At 38.8% G+C, this 12259-nt stretch overlaps 1 protein-coding gene across 3 annotated transcripts in view; it reads left to right on the top strand.

The window, feature by feature from the left end:
* Positions 1–12259, top strand: part of peak1 (pseudopodium-enriched atypical kinase 1) — a 176262-nt gene that overhangs the window by 148138 nt on the left and 15865 nt on the right. Inside the window, exons 4-5 of one of the 3 annotated variants that reach the window (XM_048617181.1) lie at positions 4146–4336; positions 8037–8111. In XM_048617181.1, coding sequence (XP_048473138.1) covers positions 4146–4336; positions 8037–8111 — 266 coding nt within the window. The remainder of the gene's footprint in view (positions 1–4145; positions 4337–8036; positions 8112–12259) is intronic. The other 2 variants (XM_048617182.1, XM_048617183.1) reach the window with 2 other exon arrangements.

Raw genomic sequence — 12259 nt, forward strand, 5'->3', positions numbered from 1 at the left:
GGTCCAGACCTGAAACGTCAGCTTTCCTGCTCCTCTGCTGCTTGGCCAGCTGTGTTCATCCAGCTCTACACCTTGTTATCTCAGATTCTCCAGCATCGGCAGTTCCTACTATCTCTGTAGAAATGTAAATTGCTGTTGAGCAGGGTTGCTACTCTGAGTTCCAGAAATAATGCTGTCTGCTCAACCTCAAGTTGCCTCTTTGCCACCACCTCTCCAACGCCTGAACCTGGACTAGACTTTCTATGGGGCAACCAGTATTGCACTAAATATGGTTAGTTGCAATAGGGCACTTGTTTGGGATGGGCTACTTGCAGGTTTTATTCAAACATGTGCCAGGCCTTGAAATGGAACAGTCCTCCTCGCTGCTGTCATGTCTGGATGATTGACAGCTTTAAATGATCATTTAAGAGTTAAAATCTACCTTTGAGCTTTTTATTTGAAGTCTGCATGCTATGGTAACATCAGGTGATTCCGAATGACTACATTGTCTGATTATATCCCAATGGTAGAAACTGTCAGTGAGTCAAAATTGATATCAGCACATTGCTGACAACAAGATGCTGCAGATGTGGGAAAAGAAAAATTTTAGAATGGAGATAAACTATTGATTTATTCAAGTTTTCATGTGTTTTTGAAACTTAATCATAGAATTTATTTATGAGTATGTGCCAGTTTTAAGTATCCAACTGAAACAAATAAATATCTGTTGTCAGATTACATTTTAAACAACAAATTTGCTTTTAATTCTTTGGAACTTTCAAAGAACTCAAGATTGATGAGTACATGTATAACTTGCCTTCTGTCTCAGTGACTTCCGATTACTGACTTATGACAAATATTAATGTGTAGCTCTGTGTATATTGTGAAATAGTTGCAAGGAGCAGAGTACAATATGTATTTGAATGAAAAGGTGATTAATATGATAATCCTCACATGTAATCACATTCATAGTGATGCACTGACCTTCAAGGTTCTGTAAAATTAAGCTTTCCCATCTCAGTTTCTTAAGGATATATTGTATGTAGTCAATCTTCCAATTTTTAAGGTGTTTTGCAGACAGTATTTATCATAGAGTAAAGCCCGCATGACTATGTACTTGTGCATCTCAACAGTAACACTGTGCATAGTTGGAAGCAGCATTGCTTGAAAAATTGAGTACTGATAAACTGAAATCTTAATTGATCATTTTTAACAATTGTTAGTTTAAAAATAATTGTGAAATATATATGCAGTATACACCCTACATCTCAGCTTCCCTGTTTTAGTTGGGACAGCTTGATCTCACAATGACTAAGAAAAGTAGTAGCAAAATGAGATACCCAAATCGGATGATCTACCAAAGAAAAGAACTGCTCTCCTGTGCTTGGCACTGAGGTTATAAGTTAATAACTATATTCTTGTACACATTTCTATATTCCTGTACACACATTACATAGGTTTTAGTCTGGGCTAATTGAAGCACCCTTGACTTTTAGTCGGTTGGTTGTGCATTCAATCCCTACTCCAGAAATTAGTGGATAATTAAAACTGGAGTGCTGCACTGTTGGAGCTGATATTATTTGAAGAAGATGTTAAACAAAGACCCAGTCTGCCTTCCCAGTGGACACTCAAATATCCCATTGAACTATTTAAACAAAACCGGGAATCTTTTTTCATGTCCTTGCCAATATTTAGTCTTCAATCAGTATTCCTAAAACAAATTACCCACTCATTTATCTGACTGCTGATTGCAGTGCTTTCTGTGCATAAATCTGGCTAACACTTTTCCAAAATGAAAACAGTGGTTACACATCAAATAGTTGTAAAACATTTTGGGATGTCTTGAAATTGTGAAAATTCATATAAATAGATGTTCAGTCGCTCTATCTCTTCCAAAGAGGCAGTGCTGAAGTGGTAACGTCACTGGACTAGTAAAACCCAGGTAATGTTCTAGGAACATGGGGGTTCAAATCCCACCAATGAAATTTGAACTCGATAAAAATTTGGAATTAAAAGCTTGCCTAATGATGACCATGTAACCATTGTCATTTTAAAAAATCTGTTTCACTAATGTCCTTTAGGGAAGGAAATCTGCTGTCCTTACCTGGTCTGGCTGACGTGTGACTCCACACCCACAATTAGGGTGATTAGGGATGGGCAATAAATGCTGGCCAAGCCAATGATCCCACATCCCATTTAAAAAAAACTATCCAACAGGTTTTGTATTTTTTTTTACAACAGAGTTCATTGCTTTGGCTATTTGTCCTAAATATGCACTCCTGTGTTTTGAAATTTGAAACTGTAGAGTACAAGGAACTCTGGAGTCCAAATATTACAGCAACATTCTGCCTTTGTGTAGTTAAGTAGTGCATTGAGAATGTTAGGTTGCTTTTTGTAGTTTGTGATACTGCGTAACTTTTTTGCCACCTTTCAAATAATTTTGTCACCTAAATGTTTCTATTCCCTTGTTAAAAGACGTCTCCTCGTAGGGTATCTTGAGAGTTGTAACTTTGTCAGTTATATGTCCAAAACGGCTATTCAAATAACTATTGGCTGTGGATCTATCATGTGTGCTTTCTAAGAGAGAGCACCTGCAAAACAATCAAGCATGATAAATACGACAGATTTGCCCCACCTATTCTCCACGTAACTACCTGGAAAGGCAGGCAGTAGCGGTACAGTACATAATCTACCCTCCCAGCTCTACTGCAAAGGAACAGTGTATGAAATACCAATCATTGCTGTGCACAGCAGCTCTAAGCCATGGAATGAGTTGCTTGATTCTCTTTCATTTACTCATGCCACAATTGTGGGAGATTGTAATAATTTTGGGTGAAGAAGGAGAGTACAACATGTCCAAAATGGCTATTTATTATCTGTGAGTGAAAAGTACAAAAAGTACGGTGGAGAGAGACAGCTTCCAAACTAAGAAAGAGCAAAAAAAAAGTTCTTTTGTAGATGTTCCTGTTTTTCCAAAAGGCAGACTTGAAAAGTTCATTTTGATTTTCAGATACAATTCTAAACTGGCACATTTGTTTTCACTTGCTCTATGTAGTAAGAAACTGTGGCTGTAATTGGGAAAGAGTATTTGCATGATTTACATTCAAATTTAAAAATAGGTTTGCAGATATTGATTGAGTCTCTTAGTTTGGTGCTAAGTTTTACACTTGTTTTGTTTTACACTGTAACAGTGTTGAATGGGATTCTGTGAAAGTAAGTTGAATGCAACAGCTCTGTAAGTGTTAATAAGTCTGAGTCAGTTCAGTGACCTCGATATACTATAGGTAGAGTGTGTTGGCAGGTTTTCAGCCCTAGGTAGGAAGGTCTGGCTGATGATATCACTGTTGCAGAGCTTTAGAGCTCTGAATTAATCAACTGCTTTCAAAGCATGTTTATGAAGTTAAGAAGCAAATTCAAAACACTTGTTTCAATGGGGAGTTGTGTGAGTGATTTCAGTAGGTAAGTTAAGAGTTGAAACTTCTGTTTTAAGGAAGTGAGAGCTGTCGTACCTGATGCTTTTTGCTGTTTTTATGCTGACTTGAAATTCATGAATTGCAATTCAGTTTGTAACGAACAATTTCAAGAGGATTCCGAAGTGACAGTTGGAAGCAAAAAGGAATAATAAATTGTCCCAGGAATGATCTTTTCATGTGTTCTTCGGGGCTTGAGAGCACATTGAGAATTTTGGTTTAAGTTGTTGGTACTTTGACCAACTGCGTTGTAAACACCAAAGGCTTTTCATGGTTACCAATTCGGACACACCTTAGTTAAGCATAAACCTTTGTTGTGGTATGGTGCCCTGTAGAAATTGTGATAAATTATGTATTTAAAATTAGGATTTGCTCTTTCTCTGTGGCTACATAAAGGTAAAGAACCTGTTCTGCTGGATTGTGGCCTGCAACAAGATTAACTGAAGAGTCTGTAAAATGAAGCTAACATTGCCCAGGGATCTTTGAACTAACAAGTTCTTGCAAGTCTTTACTTAATAATTTTAACACATACTGTGCTTAGGTTGTGCATTTTTTCCAACACATGGTGAGGTAGAACTTAGAAATATTTTTGGAGTGCAGTATTCAAGATAAATGGCTGACTTTTGTTAGACCAATAAATTACGTATGGCATTTTATTAATAATGAAGACTGAAGGAAAACTTTGTTTTATTCAAGCAGCCTTCCGGGTGAGGTGACCGTTGAAGACATGCCACCACAAGTATCAGAAGTTCAAAGATCTGCATCAACGAACCAAGAGACGCCTGGTACAATGACTTTGATGCTGGTCAATGCAGGATCTCAGGACGATAAGGACGCAGGCAGTGAATCCACTGATGAAAGTATCAGCGCTACTTATAGTAATTTGGGTAAGAGCCAACAAAGTTGGTAGCAAGGTGTGGGGGAGGAAGAAGGTTTGATTTATCCTTTTTCTTTACTGTAGGCTTGTTGCATTTTCCAAATTGGCCAGATTTAAAATTCATCAATTGAGCCTCAGACTGTAGCTATGTATGTGCAAAACAAATGTTTAATTGATATGAGTGTCCCTGCTGGCTGCCAGTAAGTATTGTAAATTACAGAGTGAGGAATGCAGCTGTAATGTGGGCAATCCTGTTTAGGTAGAACGAACAGGAAGAGATTAGATTAAAGCTTAAACGCCCTATCAAATGCTGTACCGTGTAAAGAGGGCCAACATGACGGCACCTCTTTCTTTCAAGTTCCTTGCTTGATGATTTCTGGGTTCAGTTAAAGGTAGGACTGTAACATTTTAACTTTGTCCATTATACTAAGAAAAAATGCTGAAAGTGTTCAACAAACCAATGTAGACACTGGGTGAGGAAAGAAAAGCTATGGTGATATGGCAGGAATGTGCACTTTCAACACGTTAACTGCACAGCAGGAGCACCTTCATTGTTTCAGATTCGGCTTTCATTCATCGTGTTCTAGTTTTTAGAACCGTACTAAATAATTGGTTACTGTCTTGCAGGTTATGAGGCTGTCTTTTGTTTGAGAATTACGAGTTTAGACAAAGTTGATTCTTAACCAATGGGATGCATGAGTACAGATAAAGAATATGTTTATAAATTCTTTCTTCTCACTCTGTCTTGTGAAAAATCTAACTTCTGTAACATCATTCAAATATGCCTTTCAGTCAACGATTTTCTTAGTTTAAAAACGGTTTTCTTTTTAAAGTAAACAAACTTCTGTAATTAACATGGGAACACTTCAGACTTTTACCAAATGTAAAATTTTCCTATCCTAATACATAAGATCTAAAGAAAGCTGCAAGAATGAGTCCCTATGACTATTACATATCTCTGTGAATTTTTTTTTCTTTGATCAGCTGGGTATCTAACACCAATGAAAAGCTGAAAGAGTGTTGAAAATCTCCAAACCTTGAAAGTCATAGTTGTAGAATTTCCATATATCTGATGAAACATACATTCCTGTAGAGGGAAATCTCACTTATACAATATCTAGAGCTTGGCCAGGAACTGGAAAGAGCCAAAATTTAAGAATCCTGATCTTGTTCAGGTTTAATATTGCACAGCACACCGGATAGATTCCTGCTGCTATTCCAGCCAGGACAATCGACTGTTGATATGTTCAGGACTTTTTGTAGCCAAATGGGAAAAAAAAAAATCAGCCCATGGTGGGAGTTTAATTTTCCTGGACCCTGCCCAGTTAGTGTGGCTGATCTGTAAGTATCGATTGTCTTCTGTGGACCTGGCTGGTTCAGATGTCCCCATATTGCGTCTACCTTGGAAGATCGACTCAGTTCCAGTCTTCCTTTGCTTGTGGGATGTGGGCATCACTGGTAAGGTTAGCATTTATTGCCCTATCATAATTGCTGTGTAAGTGAGTGGATTGCTGGGTTATTTCGGAGGGCACACAATAGTCACCCCACATTTCAGTGGGTCTGAAGCTCCATGTTGGCCAGACCAAGCAAAAATGGCATATTTCTTTCCCTAAAGGACATTAGTGATCCAGATGGATATTTACAACAATCAACAGGGGCTACACAGTTGTCATTATGCTAGATCTTTTTTAAATTCTGGGTTTTTTAAAAATTGAATTCTTACTTAACCACTTGCTATGACGGGATTTGAGCCCCCATCTCCAGGACATTAGCCTGGGTTCCCGATTGCGAGGCCGGTGACACTACCACTATGTCACCACCTCCCCAACATCATTTTGAATCCATTTGATTCCAGAGAAACCCCATGTTCCCTCTCCTTTTATCTTTCCTGGAGGATAACCACTAGTTGCATTCAACCAGTCTTAAGCTTTGAAATAATGTAATTCTTATTGTTTTTGAATTATTTGACTACTCCTTAATGTCTTGTCATACTAACCCAGCGAACCCAAAGTAACCAAATTCCATTGCAGTGTTGATATTTGGGTTCACCCAAAAGATTGAAATTAAAATCATTTTTCTGGCTTCAAACCCTTTTAATGGGCTAACTCTCCTTATCTTCATAACTTCCTCTAGCTTTATATTCCCTTTTCACCATTTATTCCTTCAACTCAGGCTAATTGTGTATCACGCCCATTATTGTCCCATTGCTGGTGACAGTCTTGATAACTTTCAACATAGTTTACAAAACTGCTTCTCAAAAAAAACTGCTTCTCAAAAGCCCTGCATCTTTCTTCCTCATTACATGCCTGACCAGTTCAAGATCTCAGCCACTTCTTTGGTTACGCTTCCTCACTCTCAATTGTTCACTGATGGTACTTTTATGTATTTTAATTTTCTTTGAGTCATCTGTACATCACGAGATATCTTTGATGTTAAATGTGCTATGTAATTGCAAATTGTTGCTTGTTATTGATCTTTGTTTTCAATTGTGGGAAAATGAACTTTCCAGCATACAATGTTACTTCACAAAACAAAACACATTTCCCTGTTAATTTTGACTGACCCTGCTAACCATTGTGCTCATTTTTAAAATGGCTGCACAGTTATGTACATATCCCAGGTGATTTAATCATCTACAAAATGTTGAACTGAGTTGAAAAAGCTTTTGAGCATTTTTCTCATAAGTATGCAGTTCTTTTTGCAAATGCAAACATGCAAGAAACAAGCTTAATTGTTCAGTGGGTAACCGTAGCTCTTATGGTGGACTGAATGAAGAAAGTTTGAACTAATTCCAACTGAGCTCTTTTGCTGTTTCAATTGATTGATCGTCACATATTACCTCACATGACTGATGAAGTCACTCCTTGTTCATGTTCAAACCGTTCCTATGGTGCACGCTTCTGACCAATGCAATGTCACTACCATGTCCAAACTAGAATAGGTGGAATGGAAATTGTGCATTTTATATAATGAGCCACATACCAGGCGGTGTCCAAAATGTAGTTGTTTCTGCAGAGTTGTCAGCCAGAAACCAGCATTTTCACTGACTGTTCCAAAAAAAGGTCTAGATAGGGCAAATGTTGAGTCACTACAAGAACCTTCCAGAAGGCATGTCATATCTAGAATACATCAAATATTAGTCTGCATGCATGAGAATCCATTCCAGAATAATAATAACACCCTGCTACATTCCTTTCTGTGGAAGGAATTCAGTGATGGTTGCATTTGTTCCAGATATGAGTTTCTCAGCTTGTTCTGCAACAATCCTGAGATTATTTTTAACAATTTTATCTGTCACCATGAAAACTTCCTCTGCTTAGCAAATGATTCCTATAGTTGTCCACCAACATTTTTTAATTCTGATTTTTTTTTGTCAAAAATTCATTTTTATTAATACATTGGTCAGGCACTGATGCACAATGGCAACGCTAAATCATTGCCCTGTCAAAATGTGACTGTTTCCCTGAACATTTTGAAAATGATCATGCTATGAATATTCATCCTTGGGTCAGGATTTAAAATAAAAACATTTCTTGTGAGACATCGTTACTGAAAGTGGCATTGCTGAGTGGTAAGGTGTAACTGCAATATTTGTACATTAGTTACTAAACTTTTGTTAAGGGTTTCACTATTCCAATCTTGCTGTTTCTCTCTCTCTTCCTTTTCTGTATTTTTCTTATTCTTTTATATGTATGTAATCCTTGCTCCAGCAAAATCACAGAGCTGGCGGGCTGTCGATGGAAGCTCAGAGACTCCAGGAACCACTGCTTTATTGAGGGCCACAGGTGAGGAGGAGTGAGCTGGGACTGTCAGTGGCCCTGGCTACATTTGGATTACCTTTACTATGTGTCATGAGCCTCTGTGCTGTGGAGGGCAGACGACAGAATCTAAAGAGAAGTGCATGAACATCTTTGATTACATAATTGCTAGAATCTGGAAACACAGATGTATTATAATTCCTGAAAAAGTATCTTCATGACAGGAAGAGTAACTTGAATTGGAAATTAGTATTTGTACTACAGATCATAACTTGCTATTGTAATTTATTTCTCACTGAAATGAACAATTACTATTCGTAAGAGTGGAACAGTAAATTGACCAATAGAATAAACAATCTTAATACATGATCCTTTTGGCTACTTCCAAATCTAATGCATTACCTATCAATTGACCATTTTGTCAGATATCTGTCCAATCCCCCCTTAAATATTTCCTCCATATGTCTCCATGTCTTCCCTGAGTTATCCATTCCAATTTTTTTCTATCTCCATATAGAGCAAACTAAACTATTGATGTTTCTCTCCCTTAAGTATGAACCAGTGCTCCAGGTTTCTAGAGTATCTGGCAATTACAAGCAGGTTATTTGTTTCAATTCATCAATCCCTTTAAGAATCTTGAATACTTAGAATATCTTCCATAAGCCAGCTTTTCTCCACAGTAAGTCCCACCATGCTGTCCAGCTTTTCCACTTGGCTGAGTTGCATCCCAAGTTCAGAATAGTTGCTGCACCCTTTGCTGTAAAGTTAATTCAATTACCTACCTATGCACACAACCCCTCCAACACCACAACCAACCCAATTATTGTCCAGATCTCTCGCTTTGCTTATCTTTCCTCCATGTTATTAAGGATTAAATGCAATCTGACCATGCTTATTTTGGATTCTCTTATCAACTGTTTAAGTTCCTCATTAATCTCCAGGTACAAACACACATTTTCATATCATGAAAATCAGTTTTGTTCCACTTATTTCAAATTTGTTTCAATCAAAACCTTTCCTGGGTGTAGATAAATACTCAGCACAAGTCTCTAACAAGTACTATAACAGCACATCCACCCCCATTTTATTCATTTTGAATCTGTAATGTACTCCCACCTCCTAATATTTTCCCTTGATTGGCATCTAGAACCATCCGAAGAGACTGTGCCCATTCCCAGGTATTTGTTCATGGTAATATATGTACATTTTTCCTGATTAAATAGTGGGTTCTTCAAGTGGGTCCTGCAGGTTTCCAACTCCCCTATTAGCCTCTGCTCATCTCCAATACATCATCACTCTCCATGTCTTATTGACATGACACCAGATATCCTAGATAAGTCCAGTCCCATTTGCCAGCATTTGACCCATATCCCTCTAAACCCTTCATATTCATTACCCATCCAGATGCCTTTTCAATGTTGTAATTGTACCAGCCTCCTCCAATTCCTCTGGCAGCTCATTCCATACACACACCACCCTCTGTGTGAAAAAGTTGCCCCTTAGGTCCCTTTTAAATCTTTCCCCTCTCACCTTAAACCTATGCCCTCTAGTTTTTGACTCCCATACCCTGCGGAAAAGACCTTGTCTATTTACCCTATCCATGTCCCTCATGATTTTATAAATCTCTATAAGATCACCCCTCAGCCTCTGATGCTCCAGGAAAATAGCCCCAGCCTTATTCAGCCTCTCCCAATAGCTCAAATCCAACATCCCTGGAAATCTTTTCTGAACCCTTTCAAGTTTCACAACATCTTTCCTATAGCAGGAAGACCAGAACTACGCACAGTATTCCAAAAGTGGCCTAGCCAATGTCCTGTGCAGCTGCAACATGACGTCCCAACTCCTATACTCAATGCATTGAACAATAGAGGCAAGCCATCACTATCCTATCTACCTGCAACTCCACTTTCAAGGAACTATGAACCTGCACTCCAAGGTTTCTTTGTTCAGCAACACTCCCCAGGACCTTAACATGGAGTGTACAAGTCCTAACCTGATTTGCCTTTCCAAAATGCAGCACCTCCCGTTTATGTAAATTAAACTTCATCTGCCACTCCTCAGCTCATTGGCCCATCCAATCAAGGTGCTGTTGTACTCCGAGGTAATCTTCTTCGCTGTGCACTACACCTCCAATTCTAGTGTCATCTGCAAACTTACTAACTATACCTCCTATGTTCACATGCATGTTATTTATATAAGTGAGAAAAATCAGTGGATCCAGTACCAATCCTTGTGGCACACCACTGATCACAGGCCTCCAGTCTGAAAGCAACCCTCCACAACCACCCTCTGTCTTTTATCTTTGAGCCAGTTCTGTATTCAAATGGCTACTTCTCCCTGTATTCTCTATGATCTAACCTTGCTAACCAGTCTGCCATGTGGAACCTTGTCAAATGCCTTACTGAAGTCCATACCACGTCCACCGTTCTGCCTTCATCAATCTTCTTAGGAAATTGAATCATTTCCTTCCATGGTATCTTTTGAGATATTCTTCAGGATTCTTAAGCCTTGCATTGTTGGAATCCTTAACTTTGGCCAGAAATTAGTTCTTAGTTAAATCTGGTTGATGTGCCTCCACCGTGGGAATGATTCCAGTGGATGTGGTTTAGATATGATTTTTGTATTTTGATGACTATTCATCGCTGGGATTTATTGTCTAAAGTATTAATTAAAATAGTTTTGAGGCTTTTGCAATGAGTTATTGGGTTCATAGCCAAGCACGCGAATAACACTTTTTTTGCACATTCTGTATTAACGGTATTTATTGCGATCAGTTGATGTTTAACGAGAGCACTCTAGAGGAACACAGCCCACTTACCTCAACCCCTGGAGCTCCAAAGAGCTTATCATTGGCAAGGCCAAGGACTAGGCGATGTTTAACTTAGTGCAGAGATAATAATGGCATTTAGCTAGCTAAAACAGAATCTTAACCAAGCTGAGCTTCCTGAAGCACTGTCTTGTAGAACCATCTGAAACAGAGTGGGAAATGAGTTCTCAATGACAGATTAGCTGATCATCATTCATGCTGTGTGTTTCTGCCTGGTAAAGGATCAGATCCCCAAAGCTGCCCTGGAAGGATTTATAACTTCCGAGGGTGGGGGTGATTTTGAAGTCTATTCAATTTTCATCCTTAACAGTAACAAGTATATTTTGTATGGAACATCCAGTTTATTTAGATAAATGCTACTTTCTTCATACAAAGCCCTCTTCTTTCATATTTTGAGGTTTTGATTAAGAACGCAAAGTTTGGGTGTAACTGAAATTGTTTAATGGGTAGAATTGCTGTCCCATAGTAGAAAATTATTTTGTCTTGGGCCCTTTGTAATGCAGTGATATGTATCACAGCCACATCTTACTTTTGAAGTATTAGACAGAAAGATACAAGAGCAGAATTAGGCCGTTTATCCCATCAAGTCTGTTCTGCTATTCGATCATGACTGATACGTTTCTCAACTCCATTCTCCCGCCATCTCCCCATAACTCTTGATTTCCTTGCCAATCGAGAACTTCTCTATCTCTGTCTTTAAATACACTCGATAACTCCACAGCCCTCTGCAGCAATGAGTTCTACAGATTAACCACTTGCTGGCTGAAGAAATTTCTCCTCATCTTAGTTCTAAAGGGTCATCCCTTCGGTCTGAGGCTGTGCCCTCAGGTCCTAGCCTCTCCTACTAGTGGAAACATCATTTCCAGAAGAGGCCTCACCAACATTCTTCCACCTATCTTTGTGTCTTCTGCAAACTTAGCAACAATATCCTCTGATCCTTCGTCCAGATCACTAATGTATGGTGTGAATAGTTGTGGTCCCAACGAGGACTGCTGTGAAAGTCTACTCGTCACCTGGCTGCAAACCTAAAAAAGACCCCTTTACCCCTACTCTCTGCCTTCTGCCAGTCAGCCAATCCTCTATCTATGCCAGCACCTTGCCCCTAACATAAAAACCAAAAGAACTGCGGATGCTATAAATCAGGAACAAAAACAAAGTTGCTGGAAAAGCTCAGCAGGTCTGGCAGCATCTGTGAAGGAGAAAACAGAGTTAACGTTTCAGGTCTGGTGACCCTTCCTACCTGCTGAGCTTTTCCAGCAACTTTAACATAATGAGCTCAACTTATTTGGCATCCTCCTATGCAGCACCTTGTCAGAGGCCTTCTGGAAATCCAAATAAATCATGTCCA

This window comes from Rhincodon typus, chromosome 36 (assembly GCF_021869965.1).
Source record: "Rhincodon typus isolate 14 chromosome 36, sRhiTyp1.1, whole genome shotgun sequence".
NCBI classification, from domain to species: domain Eukaryota; kingdom Metazoa; phylum Chordata; class Chondrichthyes; order Orectolobiformes; family Rhincodontidae; genus Rhincodon; species Rhincodon typus.